This window comes from Liolophura sinensis, chromosome 3 (genome assembly GCF_032854445.1).
Source record: "Liolophura sinensis isolate JHLJ2023 chromosome 3, CUHK_Ljap_v2, whole genome shotgun sequence".
NCBI classification, from domain to species: domain Eukaryota; kingdom Metazoa; phylum Mollusca; class Polyplacophora; order Chitonida; family Chitonidae; genus Liolophura; species Liolophura sinensis.
In genome coordinates this window covers 20,315,538-20,339,168 of record NC_088297.1, presented here as the reverse complement: position 1 = coordinate 20,339,168, position 23,631 = coordinate 20,315,538, and the positions used below count along the sequence as shown (strand labels likewise).

Here is a 23,631-nt window from a genome sequence, read left to right as displayed (position 1 = left end):
GAAATCACTGAAGTTAACAAGTACATTTATGTTCATTCAGAACATATTCATACCAGAAGATGCAAATGACTTCTTTTTTGGACAATTTAAAAACAGTTTGTTTTTATTGACCACTTAAATATACATGTATAAAGGAATTACAAGGTAGATTACTCCTGCGAGCTCTATTTGCCAGCAACAATTATTCCCCTTTTCAAAGGGCCTTGTGTCGCCAATTCCACAGTGGCCAACTTGTTACCATAAGTACCTGTCTTTCTTATACAATATTTTCTCTGTTCATCAGTCCAGCCTTCGATATATTCCTGACTGTGACAACTTTTGGATCGAGTGTATACCTCCACGTCCACTTTAAAACGAATGTCCCATGGTGTTGTCCGTTGCTCTGATTGTCCAATATTTTCAAGGTTCGGAAACAACGTCTACCGTAGTCCATCTAGATGAACTCGGTGTTCTGTTTTAAAATTCTGACATTCAGCGTAACATCGCCGCCTCTCAAAAAACATGGCGCGGATTTCAAAGTCCCATATCCTTACCACTTATGGCAATGTATCTCACCTCCTCTGCTCATTAAAATGTAATTATACCGTGAAATCTCTAATGCTATCCTCTTACTTTACTAGCCTCACCGATGAAATTAATTTACTCACAACTTCGACAGAATCGAGTTCCTCGCCTTCGACAGCCATTCTGAACTGTCACGTGACCTACTTCTGGGTTTGAAATGGAGTTTTGGCATTGAAATCCTCGAGAAAACTATTGCATTTCCTTTGCCGTTTGTAAGAACAACTTCAACCTTCTTAATTCAACTCAAAAGACATAGAGAATAAGAGCTTGTATTTTTAGTGCAGCTAAGTTTGGGTGCCGTCTTGCGCAGACTTCATTGAAACCGGTCCCATCGAGTTGGAGTTAGGAAATGTGCGGCGATTTTTTGAGAGCCGGCAACGAACTCCGCATAGATGGACTACGTCAACCGGAAACGAAAAGGCGTTCGCAAACAAGAGAAAGCTGTCAAAGTCAGGCTAAGGTCTTCAATGAGAAACGTTTTAATTCCTGAAGAATTTAAATAAAATCTTCTAGAAACAACCAATAAAATCTGGTTAATATTGAGGTTGTTCAATCGACTTGTCCGGCCGTCCAAACGACTTCTTTGAACTTTCTATAGAACCTGATTTCGCCTGAATCACTGAATTTTTCCTAACTTTTCCCATTAATTACGTCATCTCACGGCCGACAGTATCGCGATGTCACAAACAGATGTAAACATATACCAATATTTGAACATGAATTAACAGGAGACCAAATTTCGCTGGTTATACAGATAATACGTGTGGCTATTTGTCATTTGTCACACTCGTAGCTGGTCTGGTTTTATGCTTGGTAATATAATTCATGTTGTATTGGTGGAGATATATCAATGGAGATGTTTGTTAAGTTTCTACTGCCTTACCTTCATCCATTACAATATTTCAATGATGTCAGACATTCGGCTGCTTTCAAATTGTGCTGTTCCGCGCCGGTATTCCATTTGCAAGGGAGATAACGAATGTTGGACATAATCGCTGGATCGTTGGTTCACTCCCCTGACGTCAGGTGTCACCAAGACTATACCTATCAGCCTAGATATCAGGGAAATGGCACTCTTTTACCGTGGCAATAGTGGAATGAACAAGTGTTCGTCGCGACATATCGTCACCTGTGTGTCAATGTATCCACAAAATAATCTTCACACTGAAAATAATTTGAGATGTATTGCAGACATGTATATGAAAGAACTGAATACAGCCAACAGATGGAATAGAAATTTGTCGTTTTAATTTTCCATGACATTTCATGAATAGAGAATGAAATTCTATTACACACCGTGAAGGCCTGGAAAAAAGAATTTTGAAATTTCATTATCTTCCAGAATTTTCATGAACTGTATCATGGTCGACCTTGGCCTTGTTCATGGAAGTTCCACACAAATTCAATATTCCACGTACATGTAGCCTCTGAGCTACTCTGCCCCGCTCATTACCATCATATTTTGCACAGTCATTTTGGCGTAAATCTCCACCAAACGTGTACAGGCCCAACACTTTATTGCTTATTGCATACATGCAGGATTGAAGGCAGGCTGGAGACAAGGCCTCACCGTAAAATGGAACATGAAAACCACTTGATGAAATTTGTTACTGTCACTGAAATCACCAAATTTCCATGGGCTTGGAACTTGGAGGTTCATTTGAACCTCAAAGCTCCCATTATCCTATTTTGTCACCATTTTTCAGTTCATATCACAATGGATCACCATTAACAGCCGTTTTATAACATACAGGTTTCATTGTCAGTCCAAGGTAAGTTTTAAGCTCTTCTTGTACCCCTGCTTTTCAGTTTGAACCTGTTCCAAAGGTTCATTCTCAGTTCAAGTTCAGCCCAATCCAATTTCTTCACACAGCTTACTTTCAGTCCAAATTGAGTTTAAACCTCAACCCAGGAGCAGCCTTAAACCTGAATGTCCCTGTCCAGTTCTGCCCTTCTGTGTCTGTGAACTGACCTTCACCCTCCATGCTGAAACAGATGAAACTCATAGTTTTCAGATGATTGACTGAATAATTGACCGACTGATTGATTGATAGGTGTTAAATGCTGTGCTGAAGAATTCAAGTTCTAAGATTGGGTGGGAAGGTCTGCCAGCAACCTGCGGATGGTCGTGGGTTTCCCCCGGGCTCTGCCCAGTTTTCTGCCACCATAATGCTGGCCGCCGTCGTATAAGTGAAATATTCTTGAGTACGGCATAAAGCACCAATCAAATAAGTAAAAAAATAAATTTTAAAAAATAAAAAAATTCAAATGCTTTTGCCATAAAGTCCCATAATTTAATGCAGTGAAAGTGTGAAATGGCCACTGAGTGAAGTTTGCATGTACAATGCTAGAAGAAACAAAACTGAAGAACAAAACCACTGTACAGCGTCATATATTGCTGGCTGTGTGAAGAACTCTGACAGGGATTCCGATGGTATGTTGTGGTCAACTCTTATTTAAAATTTAACTAACATAATGCAAAACATAATGTACAATAATGTTTTTTTACTTTTACGTCACAATGGCATCCAGTATATTATGAGTGCAAAGAGTAACTAAACCATGAAACCATGAAAAGTTAAGATGTTTCACTGGTGTACTTCTTAACAGCCACCAGTGAACATCATGTAAGACAAGACAAAAAAGTAAGCTTGACACCTTATTGCCACCGAGGCAGGGCCTATGGCCAACAGTGGAAGCAGGGAAAACTTCCTGTCTGAATATAGTATTGAATCCGTTTGAAGTTTGTAACCATATACTTCAGCTACCATGGTTATACATGAATATCCCAATTTCCCACAGCACAAACAAACCCACAAACACATTATTATTGAAGACTTACCGATTTTCCACAAACTGTCCTTCATAGTAAGAACCATTAGGCCAGGAATATTTTCCCATTCCGTTAAATTTATTGTCCACAAAATCTCCCTCATAAGTTGCACCAGAGGGATGAGTTAATTTCCCCTTGCCATTCATCTTGTCATTCTCCCACTGTCCTTCATACACAATCCCATCCACAAAATGGTTAGTACCAGTTCCACACCTTTCTTGTGAACCATTTATCTGTATGTAAAATCCATCTGTAAATATAAACAAAATGAAAACAGTTATTGATTAACTGACCTTGGTCCAATATTGCAATTTGGCCAAAATGAGTTTTACAACTACCTCTGAAGGGACATGTTTTCCAAAATGTCAGGCACCTATTCCTAGACTTGTGCTAATCAGAATGACTCTTTCATATGACATTGGAAGTATTCTGACAGCAGTAACCTCTGTCAAAATGACATGTACAAATGCCCATGCCACAGACAAAGGGATAATGTTCTGCCTTTCTGTCTTCTCTGTAAAAGTCAAAAATTTGCTTTAAAAACAGAGGTTGAAAATACACTATTATATAATATAGAAAACAACATCCAGAAGTTACAGAAAAATGTATTGTTCTTTTTATGAAGAGAAAAGATTTAAGAGTAAGACTGGGCAACTTATATTTACAGTATGCGCAAAAATCGTGTTCAGTATGATACAGATCAATGGCCCTCACTCCTCAGGTCACAGGAATAAAATAACAAAAGCACTTAAAAAAAATACAGCTAACTGAGGATTTAATGGTCGAAGAATTTTAATTCTGTAAGGTAAATGACTTCCATTATAATTCTTTTTATTCTGACATTTACCCTGTCAGCCCATGCGCTTGTCAGATGTAAAACTAAAAGATAAAAGAAAAAAATAAAAGACAATCTAGAACTGCATGTAGTTATACAGCTTCCAAGCAGTCTGTGCACACAGCTTTTAGCGTCCACTTTCTAAAACTTTCAACTTTCTTCACAACAGGCCGTTCAAATCTATCAGATCTATGCTCTTCTGAAAAGTCCTCAGGTTTTTCTAATACGACGGAAAAAACAGAGGTAAGCCATATTAAACAATGAATTCTCCGAACGAGTGAACTGCATGCACCTTGGCAAAATGAGACCTTGCATTTTACGTCATACTTCATATTTTTGATGCTTTTTTGGTCAAGTGGTTGACACAAAATTTACAATCATGATAACCCCAGTAGTCTTGCACATGCATATCAATTTTCAATGGCCGTATGTGGGAAGGTCTGCCAGCAACCTGAGGATGGTCATGGCTTCCCCTGGGGCTCTGCCCAGTTTTCACCCACCATAATGCTGGCTGCCGTCGTAAGTGATCGAAATATTCTTGAGTACTGCGTAAAACATCAATCAAATAAATAAATAAATAAATCAATTTTCAATGCTATCAGATCAGACAATCTGGAGAAGAAGTATTTTTTACATTTCAATAATTCTCCAATATGGCCAAAAAGTTGGTCACAGGTTGGTAACGTTTTACACTCCAGCAGGTAGCCCAAGGGATTTGGTACTGAACATGTGTATAAAGTTAACAACTGTGACACGCAGTTTTCTCGCAAAACGAAAAAAAAAACCAGTTGTCAGAGAAGAAGAAAAACAAAATTGTCGCTTGGAAGCCTAACTAAAACATCGACGATTAACAAAGAGATTTTCAGCCTTACCATATTTGTCTCCATTCGGGAAGATGTAAATCCCTTTGCACACCTCTGGTTCGTCTCCTTTCGTCTTCTCTTTCTTCTTCTCTGTTATTGCAAATATAAAAGTGTTATTCTACACATTTCACTGTACTGACTTTATACATACTTTCAATAAATCTTGGGAGAGTGGAACTTTTTAAAAGTGGCAAAACAAGATAACAAGCGAGTAGCAGACGATAAACTTAACAGGTGTCAAGGCTAGGGTCTACTAAGTGCTGTAGCCGGCAGAGAATTGGCTGATACAATATCATGTCAATAATCTTTGCTGAGTGCAATTTTTAGACTTCGAAAAGATGACTAGAACATAGAGACTAATTTCTTACCGGCAGGCATTGTTATTTCGTCTGCAATCTTCTGATTTTACTCCTTTCTCGATCTGTGTAGAGGTGCCCAGTTCATGAACCGAAAGCATCGACGAGCACTATGGTTACAACTCTCGCAGGATCTCGCGTAATCAAACGAGGATTAGATGCAGAGCTACTATTGCAACGTCTTCGCAATTTTCGAACATAATCACTTGCTTGATATCTTTTATTTATGACATTTGACCTTTTTGAAGTATTGACTATGTTTTTCATATCAGATTATATTTTTGTGTGCATTATAATGAACTCAACAGATGTCATAAGATTCTCCTACATTTTAGCCGCCGTTTCGCATTCAGACTCATCGCCTGTTTCGATTACCGGCAAGGTCGGCTGCTTGCCTCTTAAAATTTGAAGAATGTTTCGCTCAACAAATGTCGTAAGAACCGTTATAAGGCGATCTCTCACGCCGAAATCTCTGAAATCGACCAGCACGAGATGTTTGTGCACAAGAGCTCTGAAAAATGCAAGGACGCGGTGTAGAAGGTATGGGTCTGTCATTTCGGTTTCTCTGATCTGCTGAACTTGAAGATGAAGTTCATTTGCAGATTTACACATAAAATCCACTTTCAGAACGGGTCTTTTTTTTTGTGCTGAATGAGTAGTGATTTATCACTATGTTAGCGTCGCCAATGACTGTGTTAGTAAATCATGTAAAAATAGTTTACATGTCCAGGAAAATGACATTAATCATTTGACAACTCTAATACCGTGGCGCAAATCATTTTCACGTTTACACGACAAATTTTTCTCTTTCATTTATATGGAAGTTTTCCCCCTTCATGTCAAATCACCTGATGCATGACTTGTTGACAAACCTAATAATCTTTGGACTGCTTACTGTATTATTTTTCTGGAATATTTTAGCCCATAGATGTATATTGTGCCTTATGCAAGAAACGTGCATGCATGTCATACCAGTGGCGGCCTTGCACTGATTGCAGAATGTTAAGATTGCGTATTGAATACAGCCTAACAGGATGCATATGTATGTAAGAAAATCTGTAGCGACTGAAGTGATATCTGAAACACAACTCGTGAATTGTATTTATGATGAGAAGCTGTGGCAAACGTAGGCTGTCATAAGATGGGCAAGTGGATTTATATAAACAGAGCAGTTTTAGTAATACAAAATATTAAATTTGCTGTATGTTTGCACAATTATGGGACTTCCTGCTAACATATATTTACTGAAGTTTTTAGAAAAGTGTAAATTTTCATTTATTTATTTTGTTACTGTATGCATTGTCCATAGACTTCATTTCCAAACAGATTCTTTGTTAAATGAATGTTTGTTTAAATTTTGAATTTAAATCATTTATAATTTCAGATTAAAAAATCTACACACTAAAGTGGCATCTCTTACAAGAGTTGCCTCCCTTAGCACAAGATATTTGTCACTCCTAAATTCCATACATATCCAGTAATACTGTGTGTCATGTTTTGTTAAGGTACAAAACAATGACAGTTAATGTAATTTACTGTTTTAAGAATTCAGAGTCTTGTTATGTCGTGCGATCAGTTGGTTTTGATCTTGATTACATCCTGACAAAGCACAAATGGCCAAAATAGATTATATGAGTTTATGTGATGATACATGTTGGCAATTCATTCATTTCATAGTTGTTTAACAGTATACTGAAGACTTTTTCACTTACAACTCGTATCCCTTATGTCTGTTGTCAGTAGTGAAAGTTATGGGTGGAGGAAACTGGAGTACATAACCTCCCTAGCTTCGCCAGGTACCTGTTGAAGCTCCTGATTTAGAGTAACAGCTGAAGCTGAAAGAGCTTGTTCCAGACTTAAGGGGAATCTGTGATTGAGTCATATTCAGTTTTCATTTGTGGAAATGAAGGATTTTTTCTTCTGATTATTGTCTGAATAATTTTCATCCACAAACAGACATATAGCCCATTTACAGGAGAGATAACAACAATATTAAACAGTTAGACTATTGTTATGTATATATTTTAAGTAGGAGGAGTAAGTTGTTTATTGTCTTTTAGACTCTGTGTAAATTATGTTTGAAATTGTTAAAGCCAAGGTTTGGGCTCTCTTTAACTTCAGTTTGTCCCGGTCAGCTGAACAACATCTATGCAAAGTGGCACCATGGCAACAGACCCGCCTTTACAGCAGTTCAGGTATTTAACCCTAAGACCACTGCATTTAATTGTCCATTTATCATGACCTTGTCTGGGAAAGACATGCTAAGCCTGACAATTACTAGTTGATAATTATTATTTCAAAAACACATATAGAAATGTATGTCAATTCCAAGAAAATGCTTGTGAAAGGTCAATCCTTGATGTAGTTTAATGATTTACGAAAGAAAGTCTGTCTACAACCTGTGGATGGTGAATTTTTTGTCTGGCCCAGTGCACTTTCCTCACACCGTAATGCTAGCCTTTGTGGTATAAGTGAAATATTCTTGAGTATGGCGTGAAACTCCAATCAGATATATATATATATATATATATATATATATATATATATATATATATATATATATATGTGTGTGTGTGTGTGTTTGAAAAGATAGACAGATTTGACACAGTTCTAGTCTAGAACTCTATATTGAAATCTTTTTTCCTTGTCCAGATCTGCCTGAGCACATCAAGGTGGCATTACCAGCCCTGTCCCCCACCATGGAGATGGGGAGCATTGTGAGCTGGCAGAAGCAGGAGGGGGAACGCGTCAATGAGGGTGACCTGCTGGCGGAGATCGAGACGGACAAGGCCACCATGGGCTGGGAATCATCTGACGAGGGCTACCTGGCCAGGATATTCATACCTGCAGGAAGCAAGGATGTGCCCATTGGCAAGGTCAGACTAGAAACCAAGGAGCCCATGGAGTAGGGCTGCCGTGGTTATGTGTATGTACAGGGCATCTCTGGTGTGTTATGCAGTGGATTCTTAAAACTGAAAACATTTCTAGGTGTTATACCTGACAGTGTAAAACCGTTTGTTTTTTTTAATTTAATTCTCTGGCTGATGGCCAAGCCAGATTTGACTGGAGCATCAAATACATGTCCCCTACCATTTCACACAGAAAAGAGCAACTTTAAGTGCAATTTATACACATTTTTAATTTGGTATTAGAGACAAAACTACATTGGTTAGATTGGCCACTTTCAGGGCTTCACAAAAAGTATAATTTTTTAAGACAACACAGGAAAATGCCTTCAGAATATGCTTGAATAATCACCTTGAAAACGAATTGGTTGGAGAATTACAGTATTCTCTCTACTCGTAAACCAAACCACTGTTTGTGAATGTAAAAAAATCTGAAGAACCTGGCAGTGTTATTGGTGGTGACTTTTAGTGATGTTAACAAACACATAACAGTTTTTGTGATGTTTTTGAAGATCCTGATGAATGAACCTGGACTACATTGAGGTCACAACATTCTGAATGCTCAAGAAGCCACGTTTTGAGCAAGTGGTGAAATTGTAAAACTCCTTAACATGTGTAACAAAATGGTCTAAAGCTATGAACTATTTTGTTCTTTCTTTTATTATGTCACAGTTATCAGTGTATTTGTCCTCATAAAATACATATTGAGTATCCAAGCACTGCAGCCACGTCACTGAAGAAAATCATGCGTTCTACTGCGAATTGGACATTATGTGTAACTCATACTTACATTATATACACTATAAATATTTGTGTGGTTAATCCCTGGTATTATATAAAAGCTATAGAATACCTGAACATATACAAAATTATAGAAAAATGTAACACAGTCACCACCATGTATTTATTCTGATAACTCTCAGTTTCAGACCAAAAACCATTGCAGTTTACCTTTCATTGAAGAAATCTACAATGCTTAAATTATGTTTAATATTGTTTAAAATTTCAGCTGCTGTGTATCATAGTGCCAGAGGAATCAGACATTGCTGCCTTTAAGGACTATGTTCCTACTGAAGCTGATGACCAGGCAATAGGAGGAGCACCTTCTTCCACACCAGATCAGGCATCTGCCCCCAGCTCTCAGCCTCCAGCTGAGCAGACTTCCCCTCCTCCCTCCTCCCCTGCTATGCCGGCTGCCTCTCAACCCCCACCCTCACAACCTCAAGCTGCCAAACCTGCCACTCCAGCAGGAAGCAGAGTTTTCACCAGTCCACTCGCAAGGACGCTAGCTGCAGAGAAAGGCATTGATATTACGGTAAGTTTTAAACTTTCCTCTTGGCCTGTGTTTATTGGGACTATAAATTTGAATCATGTGAGGAGGAATCTCTGCAGTCCACTGGCGAGCATGCTAGCATCAAAAGAATTCCAGTAATTACAGTTTCTTAACTTTCTTCCTCTCTGAGAAAAGTTTTCTTTAATACATCTAGCTACCACATTCACATCCCCAAAATTTAATCTGGATCAAACCTGTACAGATTAAATTGTAGCCACTTGTGAAATGTTGCGTTCACACTACCAGTCTTTTTCTAAACCAGTTCAGGAATTTGTCCATTGACACAGTCATATTTCAGCAAGTTCAGTAATGCAAATGATTAGGTTAATTCCTGCTGCTTTGCATTCACTTTGGCCTCTCCAAACTCACTCGAAGCCACATTTGCATTTAAGCCAGGATATCGCTGGTAATGCACATAGTGTAAATGTTTGTTGGACTACTAAATTTTTTTATCAGTTAGAAAGCTAATCTGCAATAGATGTTTTTGAGTTTATTGTACATTTAATTTATGGTGCCGATTTGTACAGGTATATCCTTGAGTACCTCGACTGCTTCAGCTGATGCATCATTAACCCTTGATAAATGAGATTGAGGGTTCAAATCCAGTTGTTACTGTGTCCACTATGACTTTATACCTGGAAGTTTTTTGTGTGTGTGATGCAACTTACGGTAGTTTCTTTGGTTTTCTCTGATTTGACAGTAGCTGAATTTTAAAGTAAACTATTCCTGAGTAGGATGTAACTAACAGTGTGTCAGAGAGAGAAAAAAAAAGGCAGATGCAGAATGGTGGTGTTTTTTTGTTGGCAGCAAATCTCAGGGGGTTCTGGCCCAGATGGGAGGATCCGGGGACAGGATGTGCTGAACTTCAGCCCAGGGGCACAGCCTGTGGCCCAACAGGCCCCCTCCCCAGCACCAGGGGCAGCCTACACTGATATACCTCTGTCCAATGTTAGACAGGTAAGAGCGCAAGACTGAGCTTGGGCAAAATACAACAGTGATTAGCAGGCAGACCTATGTAAAAACATGTATCTGTGTTACTACATGTAGGTTTATGGAGAATACAGATTGAAAAAACACAGACTGTAAAGTATGTTCCATTTAAAGTAGGGGTCAGGGCCCATAGTTATCAAATGTCTTAAGAGTTAAGTCCAAAATTCAAACTTAGCTACGATTAATATGTTTTGATCTAGAATGTTTAAAATGTGCACAGTGACTCTTTACTACAGAACAATGTACCAACCACTATTTAATTTTTTTTTCCTGTTGGCGAGTTTTTTAAAGCCCTTGCATGTATCATTTAAAGTCTTCCAGCAACCTTCGGATGGGCGTGGGTTTCTCCCGTGCTCTACCCAGTTTCCTGCATTATAATGCTGGCTGCCGCCTTATAAGCGAAACATTTTTGAGTACGGCGTAAAACACCAATCAGATAAACAAATCAATAAAATTTATGACTTAAGTCTTATATGTACTATTTATAAACCCCGTTGTTGAAAAGTGTGTTCACTATAATTAAACAGACTTAAAACTTAAAACAAGGTGGACTAAATTTGATAGTGAACTTAAGCCCTAATACCCTTTTGAACACCTGAGCCCAGACTCGTTTCCAAAGTGGTAAGGGGAGTGGTTAAAAAAAAAATGCATGCCAACTGTTTTCTTTTAAAATTAAAATGAGCACCAGACCATTTTTGTTTTGTTTGCTTTCTACTTTTAACCAAGTTCTCAAAGTCATTCAGTAAATGTTACATTTAAATATACATATAAGTAGTTTTTGACAATTTTGTGAGTTTTGTTTCATTTCTTTAATTGCAGGTTATAGCTAAGCGGTTACTCCAGTCCAAGCAAACCATCCCTCATTATTATTTGTCCGTCGATGTTAACATGGAAAATATCATCAGGTATGAAGTAGAAATACGGCAACAGGTAAAAATACTAGTTCACCTGGTAGGCTGAAACCTTCAGGATAATGGATTTAGTGGCTTACTCACATGATGCTTAGTATTTTAGTGCCAGTCTGTTTAATGGAGTTACAGCGGGGAACGCCGTGGCGTAGTGCTTGTCGCCATTGGGATCGCTGTGAGTTCAAGTCAGATTTCTAACGAAAAATATCTTCCCCTGCATGAAAGAGTCTCTTAGAAATCAAAAGGTCTTGCTATGTTCAATAAATTTCCTGATTTCGGTATAGCCAGCAAGGCCTAATGCTTACACCCATGCAAGACAAGGACAAGCAGGACCGCTGAAACACGACGCTTGTGCTTATGAAGATCACCCAGACTGAGCGCCAGGCTAAAAAAAATAACATCAGCCCTTTGAACACGGAATAGAGTTGATACTCTTTGGTTGGATATCAGGCATTTTTGTTTGTATTTTCTCATTCTCATATTATTTAATACTGCTGAACAGAGAGCTCCGAGGTTTTTAGAATTTTTAAAATATTTTTAGAACATTTCTGGAATACTACTGCATTAATTAATTCAACTTTACTGGCTGACTTTATGTTCACTTTAAGGCATCAAGACCATCCTCCCACAAACATGACAAGAGACACATTAATAACTTGACAAACTTGCTAATGGATAACAACTACTGTCTTCATTCTGGATAATGTTTTGGTGTAGATACTCACACTTTCTTCAGGTCAGTGACTTGACATTGACGCTATCCATAAGCAAGTTTGTCAAGTTAGTGTGATCAAACCCGACTTCTAAATGCCACTTAATGATGTCAGGAGACACATAGGTGATATTTCTGTACAAATTATTCGTGCCATTCTGATTCACTTTTTTGTCTGAAATTTGACCGAGACACAATACAGTATGAATACACATTTAGTAAATTTCCCTCTTGTGTTCCAGTGTGAGAAAAGAACTGAACCACGTTTTAGACAAAGACAGTATCAAGCTATCCCTTAATGACTTTGTGATCAAAGCTACAGCTCTGGCCAGTAAACGTGTTCCAGAAGCCAACTCATCCTGGCTTGATTCGTTTATCAGACAGTAAGTACCCAGCTGAAATTTTACAATTTAAAAATTTAAAAACAATTTAATAAGTATTAAATCATCCATCAAAATTAACATGCCCAGTGTCCTGTAGGATAAAAACAGTGATTTGTATTTGGAAAGATACTATTCCTTTTGTCAAAAGGAAAAAAAAAAAAACCCAAAAAACTTTGAATGTTTGCATGTCTCATCATGCACCTTCCCACTCTACTGTATTTATGGCATTCAGCCTTCACTACAGGTCAACGATTTTCACCATACATACAGTACATGTATAGTAGAACAGTTACCTCTAAAGTCTATGTTAAATACACAGGCTTACGTTTCTATTTCTAAAGTAGGGTTGTGTCATTTAGACATTTCTATGGAGAAAACTACTGATTGTAGCTCAAATCTGTTAGTGTATATGTGCATTGATGAAGAAATCCCACAGGAAGTTTTAAAAGCTTAGCTTTCTATTTTTGTGATGTCAGACAACCGAGATATCACAGTTCAGTGTAGCCAAAGCTGCACACAATGAGACAGTTGAAAGCGCTGGCTGTTTTATCAGTTTTAACCAATCAGGTAGGAGTTATTTCTATTATCTGAGGGCTCTGCTGTTTCTGATTACCCAAACTTTATTTTATCTTTGAACTATGTGTGGGCGGGGTATGAGTGATGCGACATGTTGTTTCTGGTTGCTCCAGCATGGCACATCTCTTGGCCTTGTAAGAATTCCTTATTAAATGTTGAGTTATAGACCTACCAAGCATGTTAAGGCGCGTCATGATGATAGCTTTGTGCTGGGTTATATTTTACCTTCATATCTTTTTGTAGATATCACACAGTAGATGTTAGCGTTGCCGTGGCAACTGATAATGGCCTCATCACACCAATCATTTTCTCTGCAGATGTCAAGGTAAGCCAAAGGACAGCTGTCAACCAGAGTTGTTGACCTTTGATGAAATCGAAAATTCAGGTTGCCCTTCCTCAGAAAAACAAAAAGTTAAAAAAAAAAAAAAAAAAAAAAAATTTTTTTGAAGTTGTTGTGATCAACCCATGATTGCAAGCCTTGCGAGCCAGTATTAAGTCCATTGATTGAATAAAAAAACTCATTAGCTGGTTATATTTATTCATATTGAGGTAGTTTTTTGAAAGAAATATTCAAAATTTTACATTACCTCAGTTTGAAGATATTCAAAATTCTGTGAAGAAAACTGTTCTTGTTACGAGTTATCTCCCTTTAATGGAAATCTCTATGACCCTCTGTGTTGATTAGATTTAAGAAGGCAATTTTTGGAAGCTGAGGGGTGTATGAAACATGAGACATAGTAAGCTTCTTTGGTCTCCACCAAATCGGTTCTCAGGGATAGTTATATAATTACATAATGCTTATAGCAGCGAAATTAAGACCTTATCAGACATGAAGATGCACTTACCAGCCACATAAATTCAATATAAAAGCGTGTTTTTTGTTCAAAGACTGAACAAGGAGATATGTGCCAGACTGGACTTCAGGCCTTTGAAATCCAGCTGTATTTGTCATGGAAAAAGTGATAATTCATTGATACATAACGTAGCAGTGTATTTTAGCCCTGTAAATATGTAGCCTTCTGTTTGAATATCATTATAGTTAATACTCCATGGAGTAAATTACTATTTGTGGGTCTCTTCATTTTCTTATTACAGGTGGCTGATTTTTGCAGTAAATTTCATGTGATTAGTACCCAGTCAATAAGTCAAATCAGACCTTGTTTTGAACTATTTTGTTGATTGAAATCTTCGATTATTTTTACTAGTAAGGAAAATATTTCAAGAGAATTCAGATAATGTGCAGAGAAGCTTACGTGTAAGGTGATGCATGATTTTTTATTTTCTCAAATGTTTTTTTTTTCTTTCTTTTCATTACTTTGGATATTTCCTTTTTCAGACTAAGAATGATAGCCACACATTCCATAAGCCATTAATACATGACCATTCTGTCTTGAGTCATGTCTGTTGAATATTTTTTGAAGTAATGTCAAGACCAATAGCTCTTGTTGCGAGTTCAGTCGATCTAGACTGATGCTCTAAGATATTTAAGCTTTCTGGGCAGGTCTTCACACTTCACTGGACTGGTATCCTGAAATACGTGTTACAATATTAAACCACAGTGTGTGCTGATTATCAGTTTACAGTATCAACAAGCTGTAGGAGGCCAGCTGGAGTTTATATATAGGCAGTGATATTTACCTCAATCAATGAAGTGTTGGTGGCCTCTGTGGCTCAGTTGGTTAGCGTAGCGTAATAACCCGGGGGCCTCTCACCAATGAGGTCGCTGGGAGTTCCTCTTCAGCTGCAAGTGGGAAGGTCTTCCAGCAACCTGCGGATTGGCGTGAGTTTCCCCTGGGCTCTGCCCCGGTTTCCTCCCACCATAATGCTGGCCGTCATCACATAAGTGAAATATTCTTGAGTATTGCATAAAACAGCAATCAAATAAAATAAAGAAATAAATGAAGTATAGTAACATACAAATATATTCAGTTTTGGTATCTCAAATGGTTTGTCCTAATGTAGAAAAGCTCGGTTTCAGTTGAAAACAAAACTTAATTTTGCCCAAAAAGTGGTGGCAAGTATGTGGAAAAATGACTTCTATGACCCTTGGATTGGTTTGACAAGCAGGCATGTGGAACATGGATTTAAGAAAATAAATGTCCTTGTTATTATCAGTTGAATTGGGACAGTCACTGTATGGAATTGTCATCATTGTGGAATTGTTGTGATTTTGTGTTGTATTGAGCTTCTGTAACTGATTATATTAATAGAATTTATACCTGCTCTTTTTCAGGGGTTAGCACAAATTAATCAGGACATTAAAACTCTGGCAGCAAAGGCGAGGGAAGGAAAACTTCAGCCTCAAGAGTTCCAGGTATGTTATTACAGCAGGGAAATCAGACATCTAAAGATTATGCTGGTTTCAGAATAAACAGAGATGCAACATGGAACCTTGCTTTTAGTGTTTATTTAGAAAAGAAAAGTTATGTCTGTGTTCGCATCACTCTATAGTCTATGTCTTGTAACATGTATTATTCGTCCTCAGATGAAATTCTCAGGTTTTTATTAAATACCAACGGTCACGTGTGTGTGTGTATGTTCTCATATTCTGCAGCAGATACCACATGCGTCTTGATTATCTCCCTTTGCTGAGCTGTGGCAACAATGATGACACTGATGAGATTTGCTTGCACATCGGCCTTCTGGGCTGAAATAATGGGTCTTCTGTTGGAAAAATTTGTTACCGAGACACCTGGACAACAAGAAGGTTACTGAAGTTTATCCTGTCACTGAGTTACAGCGTACATGTGCATGTAACTAGTGTTATAGTTACTAGGGATGTTAGCCAAGTAAGAACGTGATGTATGTTTTGTTGCATTGTAGGGAGGCACTATAACAGTTTCTAATCTAGGAATGTTTGGAGTGAAAAACTTCAGTGCCATTATCAACCCACCACAGGTGAGTTACCGTGAAGGTTGCTGAATAACTTGTACTCGTGCATTAAACACAAAAGTAAACAATTAGCTGAGCGCTCTTCACTCAAAATGTTCTGCAATTTGCCATTGAGCGCTGACTGGCAATGAGGCCTAACGTGTACCATGTTCAATACACCCTGTTGTCTTCTCTCTGTCAGAATGGTAGTTTTAATTAGAAGGCATTCTGTGTGAAGCTTTCGATCATTCAATTATTGGCAGTCAGGGAAGATGTACTTTTATATTTAGTATATGTGTAACATGCCCAAGTTTTGTCTGGTGTTAACGTCTGATAAATGGCCAGCAGCATTCAGATGTTTGTGAGTATTTAGGAGTGCATTAAACTCATTTTCTATATAGCCTACTGCGTATGGTTGTGGGTTTCCCCCGGGCTTCTACCTGGTTTCCTCCCACCATAATGCTGGCCGCCGTCGTATAAGTGAAATATTCTTGAGTATGTTATAAAACAATTATCACATAAATAAATAAATAAATCCTATAAATGTCTAAATAGAAATATTCAGCATACATTCGACTCTTTTTTTTTTTAATGTATCCGATATGGACTTGAATACTATTCTGGAAGCAGGACCAGTAATAACTTAATATTGCTTCACAGCATGTGAACGCATGTACAGAAAAGTAACCTCTGCCCTGTGTTGTTTTCAGGCATGTATCCTAGCTGTAGGAGCCACAGATAAGAGACTGATTGTGGATGAGAATGCAGCTCAAGGGTAAGGCTTCTTTTCTGCCTTGTTGTCACATCCATTCTGCCCCATGATTGGTAGGCACTTGGAAGTCGGGAAACCCGGGATCAAAGCCAGATTCGGGTCATACCAGACTTCAAAGATGGTACTTGTTGCTACTTCGCTTGGCACTCAGCACTGAGAGGTTCGAGTTAGCAAACAGGACTGGTTGGGCAGGTGTCAGTATAATGTGACGGGATGGGGTGTCCTGTCTACTGTCTTTGGCATGATACTTCAGTGGCGCAGCACTTTGGCAGCATGGCCTCAACCTGCCACAAGAAGGCACAGTATACATGTATGCACATACACCAAATGACTCCTCGTCATGGTATGACTGAAAAATTACTAAGTACGACGTTAAACCGCAAGCAAATTCATTCATGATTGGCAAAACAGTTTGTTGCTGATTATGCAGTTCAGAGAGTTTGCACATTCAGGCTTCCATACATGTTAAATACATCATAATGTGTGTGTTTTCTTAGTTGTCCTACACATTTGATTTGTATTTGGTGTAGGAGGTACAATACAAGAAAACTAACAATTTTAATAACGCTAATATCATGAGTCCTGAAGCAGTGTGATGTACTTCACTGTTCTCCATGAATAGCTGTAGAGTGGAAAAAATTCAAAATTTTACTGTTGTAAGTCAAATTTAATTTTAATTTGCCTGAGAAGAATTATTTTTATCTTAATAAAAATTTGATATGATTAGATGCTTTGGTTTGCAAAATTGTTTGACGACTTGATGTTTACTAAGTGTTGTAATCTGCATGTGTAGTTAAGACTGCTGTTAAAACAGAACCGATAATAACTTGTTCAGTGGAGGGGCATATTCCAAGGGTACATTTATATCATAACAGACAGTGTTTTTCAGTGAAATTCATGCATGTACATGTACCTTGTCTTTTTCAGTTTCAGTGCAGCCAACGTCATGAGTGTGACACTGAGCTGCGACCATCGTGTAGTAGACGGGGCAGTGGGAGCACAGTGGCTTGCGGAGTTCCGTAAACTTTTAGAAAATCCCAACACGATGTTGTTGTAACATTTGTGGGATGTAAAAAATATGCACAAATGTAGAACAACTTCATTTTCTTGCTCTCTTTTTTCCAAGGCATCTCTGTAACAAGCGAAATGAAATGGCCACACAATCCGGTGTTGATACTGTTTATTATTGAACATTCTTGTTAATTTGGCCTGTACCATTATTTAGGGGAGGTAGGATTGGTACTTGTATTAAGGTTGAAGTGAAAACTCAGATGTAATGAATTTGTTAGTGCTTTGGACTTGAACTGGTTCTTAGATCTTGTTTATTATTTCTGTTTTATGTTGTTAAACTGTCCACTTGTCCTTTGTAACCAAGATACAGAGAATATGAAAAAGAGAATGAAACAGAGAATTCAGTCATAATCATCTCCTGTTATAAATGAGATGGTATGTAATTGGCAAAATGCCCTGTACACAAATACTTGCAGTCTAAACCACAAGGGTTGAACTTCAATTTATTTACTAATGGATGAATCTAGAAAAAAGGAATTTGTTATTCTGAAAAGTGAATGATTCTTCCAAAATGGACAAAAGTACCCCCTAGTAACAGTAGTGTTGCTGTCTGTAAATGAACTGATTGTATTTTGTTTTTGATTTTAAAAGGACTGGATAATGTACAATTGTGTTGTTGTCTTGTTTCGATGTTTCTTGAAATTTAAATGGGTCAAGACTGCTGTGTCTGTCCGGCAGAAATACATGTATATGAAGCAAATGTAAGAGCTATGGGTTGGTGATTGTCATGTTGAAAGGCCAGAACTACTGCCACTACTCTAGACCCTCTTTATTTGTCATCATTTTCATAATGTATAATTCTTGATCATTTATCCTTGAGGCTCTATAGGGGGTGGTCGAAAACATGTTGGGTGTTTGTACTGTAGAAGCACAAAAACCCCAAGTAAATGCAAGTTGTGCAGTGGTAGGTGATCATGGTGTTATGATGTTCATTTTAATAGTGCTAGATACATTGTATGTGTGGTTTGTTCTTGTTTTGTAGTTTTAGCGAGTTGAACCAGTGTAAAATTTGTCCTCTGTTTGTTTGGACTCAGTATGTAGTGCCACTAAACTGATTTTACTAAAACCAGCATTACAATTTGCAAGAATTTTCTGTAAATATGTAATATATCTTATGAAGAACAATAAATCTGCAATGATTCTACAAATGCATTTGCAGATAGATTTCATGTTTTAAGTGTTTGTTTCAAAAACCAAGTTTTACTTTTAGAGTATTAAGTGAAAGTATCAATGATATTTTTCCCCATTGTTATGTAGTGCTAGGCATAAAACATTATTATTTCAATGAAGTTTATATTGTGGCCGTGTGATGCTGGTGAGGGGGTTCAAATCCTTGATGGTCCATCTGGTTTTGATACTCTTATTGGATGAAATTTTCAAGTTGTTCCATATCAAATGTAGCATCATTTATTTATAAACCATAGGTCCAAACTCTGACACTGAGCATGGATGAGGGAAATTTAGACAAGCAAATGTCATGTTAGTTTAAGCCTCATCTGGCATAAGTATCTAGGGTCTGTAAGGTTTGTGTAGACAGCCATTAATATTTGAGGATTTCACACCTGGAAACTTTAGTGCTCCTGCTGAACTAGTACATAAATACAATGTGCGTGGTTTTAAACTGGCTGTGGAACAATAAAGATATATAGTACATGTACATGAGAGGTGACAAGTATTTCTAAATCTGGCCAAAGACAATCTGACATTTCACAGAGTGACCTGTTACAATACAACTGCGGTATTATAAACTCTCAGTACTGTTTTTTTTTTTTTTGACTTTTTTTTTTCCTCTGTTTATACCACTTTGTTATTCGCTCATATTACAGATGGGTGGGTTACCTATCACTGCCTTACATACAAGTATTACTGCTATGTTATTAAAGTAGTTTGTGATGAATTCCTAACCAACATGTAGTTTTCTTCTCACAAATACAAAGGGATACACAAATAACTGTGCAGTATTGTACTTTTATGACTCTACCCAAATTACTGGTTTTCAAAAAATTTTACAAGCAAAAGGGCAACGATCCAGAATTGTTCATGTATTATGTGGTTTACTTGTTAGAGATCTTCAGTAAGTTGTATGTGTACATGTGGCTGTAAAAAGTAGATATATATCTTCTGACAAATTCTGTCTAGATCTGGTATCAATGATATCTGAAGTGTCGTAAGGTAAGTTTTGTTGAGTATTCATGTGTTCACAGACTCATTAGATTCGGTGAGGCCCACGTGTATGTTGTGGCATGTACCGCATTTCTTCTAATTTTTGGGACACCCGGTCTGCTCTTTTTAGCCAATATACATGTAACTTTATCAGGATTATTTAATTTCTTTTTTTCTCACCTAGTTAGACCATCTAATGAACAACACACTCGTATCTTTACTTTTCCAAAAAGCTGGGAAAGAAAAGTAATATTCTGCTTTCAGCATTACTGATATGTCCTAAAAATTAGAAGAATTAGGGTACTTGTACAAAGTGACTACGTGCACTTTATGGTTTACGTGCACTACTAAAAAGCTCTTACTAATTATACCAGTTTCCATGGTGACAAATATCACATAAATGTAAGGAAGGACTTAGGACTTGGAACATGAATTTGATCCTATATTATTTAGCAGTACAGTGTTACAAGGGGTATTATGGTTACCATGCCAGCTACTTGGAACATGTATAAATATATGTAGAGGAACAATATACAAGTGTGTTGTATTTTTGTTCAGTAAAGAAAAAGAAAGTTTTGAGGTTTATCTGCATTGTTGTCATTTTGTTCATAAGCTAGTATGTGCTTGTATAATCTCCAACGTCTAGGATTGCTGGTACAGAGGGTGTTGGTTCAATCCCGGCTTTGGGCAAGGAAGATATATATATTTTTTAAAGTATTTTCCTGATTGAGTTGTTTTAGTGGCCATAAAGGGTCAGCAGTGGTTGTAAGGCCATTTAGGTGGTTTTACATAAAGTTTGTTAATGATCTCTCAGAACTCCAGTTTCCTCCACCCATGAAACTAACTACTGTACATGTGTTTAATACTGTAATTCTTCTAATTTTTGGGACATCTGGTTTGCCTATTTTAGCCAATATACACAAAATTTTAATAGGAATACACAGTTTCTCTTTTCACACATTGTTAATCCATCTAATGAAATACATGGCTCCAAAAAACAGAGAAATTTCTCTGCCTTTTCTAATATTTGCCCTAAAAAATTGAAGAATTACAGAACATCAAGTGAAATACTCATAAGTAAGGCATTAAACAAGTCAACTTTAATCTCTCTTACTCTATAAACAAGCAAAGATTTGATTACTCCCCCTAAACAATTGGGCAGGTGCTTCAGAATGACGTGCGGACGTCCGCTCTTCTCTCTGTACATCCATCTTACACGCTATATCTTTGTGGGTGCATCAATAGTTACAAAGCTGTCCAAGTTTAGGACAAATTTGGCAGAAAATAGAACGCCCACATAATGTAGTAGGTGCTTTCAACATGTACACAGTACCTAGATTGTCAGGTACCAGGCCCAAGGATTGCAAAACTGTCTTAAGATTTTAAGAAGGCTTATTCTTAACCAGTAGTGTTATTCTTGAACTTAGATTTGAACTTGAAAACTGATTTTTGATTTTTGTCATGAAGGTCTAAGGCAACATGTAGTATTCATTTTAGCACAAAAAACTAGTTTTTAAATTAAGACTAAAGATGACTGACAAGCCTTTAAAGTCTAGCTAATGCTCTCCTCTCTGGCTGTACGTGGAAAGGTCTACCAGAAACCTGTGGAAAGACATGGGTTTTCCCTGGGCTCAGCCTAGTTTCCATCTTCCACTATGTTGGCTGGCCAATCATATAAGTGGAATACTCTTGAGAACGGCATAAAACAAACAAATCAAATAAACAATGTCTTAAGAGAGCTTCATGATTTTGACCATCGTCAATTTCAGTGTATTTTTCCTGAATCCAATAATATGGGTTATCGGCTTAAAATAAACCGACCCAGCCAAGTACGAGTGAAAAATCCTTGAGTACAGCACACATATCAATGACAACCCCTATGATTTTCTTGAGTACTTTTATTGTTGATTTCTATGCTAGAATGTACATTCTTGTCGGTACCATAGATTAAACTTCTTTCACATCTCTCAAGTTGTAAACAGACTTTGTACCAAACAGAAAAACGGCATTTTGTCAGCAACACATCTAATCATGTAATAATCAAATACATGATGGGCCCAAAGATTGTTTTATACTGTACATGTGCTATGAATTGTACAGCGAAACTTCTGAAAGTAGCTGATACATTCAGGAAACCGTTCCTTTCCTTCAAAATGATAGGACTTGGATGCATGAACATCCGTCTTTTTGATAACATGCAAATTTGACTGTAGAGCATGATTAGGCGTACAAGCTTTTCACAGATGGTCCTGTTAGAGCAATTATCTTACAAATAAAACCGAGTCACAAGAATGTGTTATGGTCATATGAGGCTGCCACACATGCTTACTTGGTCTGATATTGTCTACAACTGGTTTGGTCTGATGTCGATTTAACACAAACCACACAAGTTTAGAATGTCATGAGACCAACTCCTATTCCTGAAAGGAAAATATCGTACATTTTATACAATGTACATTTCTATCAAAACAATTTCCACATATTGAAACTTGCAAAGAATCTTTTTGCTGGTGTTTATACGTCTTTAGCCTTCTACACCGGAACTGGCAAAGAATCTGCCACCAAGGGCAATAACTCCTCTGTCCGAAGCCGCCAGTTAGCAATGTCTTTGGAAATTCGGCACCAATTCTCCCCATGGTGAGGCTCTGCATTAGCACACAGGCGGCGTATGGCCTCTTGCTGCTCCTGAAACGAGAAGAAAAGCAATAGCTGAACAATGACTGGCTTAAAATCAAAACCTAAGCGGTAAATTCTTGGCTGTTTTTAAAATGTCTCTAACATGGTTTCATGTTTTCATTCAAAGAACAGAAATCAAACGTGCACCAAAAATGCTGCTGCTCATGTAACTGGAAACAAAATGATCAACCATTAAAGTTTATTTTTTAATTACTTTTCTGTACGTGGGAAGGTCTGCCAGAAACCTGGCGATGGTCGTGGGTTTCCTATGGGCTCTGCCCGGTTTCCTCCCACCATAATGCTGGCTGCCATTGTATAAGTGAAATATTCTTGAGTACAGCGTAAAACACCAATCAAATAAATAAATTAATTACATTTAATTTTAAAGTACTTCAGCAACAACTCCTACTGTTTTCAGTACCTGACATCCAGTGGACAATTCTTTAACAGGAGAGCCAAATAGTTTTTGCATACAACAAGAACACACAAGATATTGGTGAACTCTGTTTAGCTCATGACGACATGGCATAAACAAGCATTTTCCAGCTTTCCTGTGTAAATAACCAATAAACCAATCAAAATTCACTTATGCCACTGTTTTCAACAGGCAATTTTTTTTTTGTTTTGGTGAAACTTTTTAATGGTTCTGCTAGCAGACTGTCTTACTAGATGGTAGGTACTGCAAGACAGACATGTTTGCATGTAAATAATAAAGACAAGACCCTGAAGATGTCTATCAAGGGAGTTAACCTACCTCTGTTCCATGCATCATTTCAAACTTGTAGTAATATGCCCAGGAGTCTCCCAAGTCCGGGTCAA

The 23,631-nt window shown here is 37.6% G+C and overlaps 4 protein-coding genes across 4 annotated transcripts in view; 1 reads left to right on the top strand and 3 right to left on the bottom strand.

Moving 5' to 3' along the window:
* The window catches only part of LOC135463604 (solute carrier organic anion transporter family member 2A1-like), a 34,375-nt gene extending 32,894 nt beyond the window's left edge, over positions 1–1,481 (bottom strand). The window contains exon 1 of the mRNA XM_064740934.1: positions 1,448–1,481. The gene's annotated coding sequence lies outside the window, so the exon portion shown is untranslated. The remainder of the gene's footprint in view (positions 1–1,447) is intronic.
* Positions 1,482–1,791: 310 nt separating this feature from the next.
* LOC135463620 (MORN repeat-containing protein 2-like) lies at positions 1,792–5,570 on the bottom strand. Its single transcript, XM_064740956.1, has 4 exons — positions 5,464–5,570; positions 5,105–5,185; positions 3,407–3,647; positions 1,792–2,550 (listed from the first exon to the last, which is right to left on the bottom strand). Exons 1-4 carry the CDS (start codon positions 5,471–5,473, stop codon positions 2,445–2,447), a joined length of 438 nt encoding a protein of 145 aa, XP_064597026.1. The 5' UTR covers positions 5,474–5,570; the 3' UTR covers positions 1,792–2,444.
* A 2,533-nt stretch (positions 5,571–8,103) lies between these two features.
* LOC135463619 (dihydrolipoyllysine-residue acetyltransferase component of pyruvate dehydrogenase complex-like) lies at positions 8,104–20,719 on the top strand. Its single transcript, XM_064740955.1, has 10 exons — positions 8,104–8,327; positions 9,367–9,672; positions 10,498–10,647; positions 11,500–11,585; positions 12,543–12,683; positions 13,503–13,584; positions 15,493–15,573; positions 16,083–16,157; positions 16,841–16,905; positions 17,830–20,719. The coding sequence occupies exons 1-10, from the start codon at positions 8,151–8,153 to the stop codon at positions 17,957–17,959; spliced, it is 1,293 nt and encodes a 430-aa protein (XP_064597025.1). The 5' UTR covers positions 8,104–8,150; the 3' UTR covers positions 17,960–20,719.
* A 1,310-nt stretch (positions 20,720–22,029) lies between these two features.
* Positions 22,030–23,631, bottom strand: part of LOC135463751 (pre-mRNA-processing factor 6-like) — a 21,271-nt gene continuing 19,669 nt past the window's right edge. Inside the window, exons 25-26 of the mRNA XM_064741173.1 lie at positions 23,567–23,631; positions 22,030–22,821 (exon numbers count right to left, since the gene is read on the bottom strand). Coding sequence (XP_064597243.1) covers positions 22,669–22,821; positions 23,567–23,631 — 218 coding nt within the window. The 3' untranslated portion in view covers positions 22,030–22,668. The remainder of the gene's footprint in view (positions 22,822–23,566) is intronic.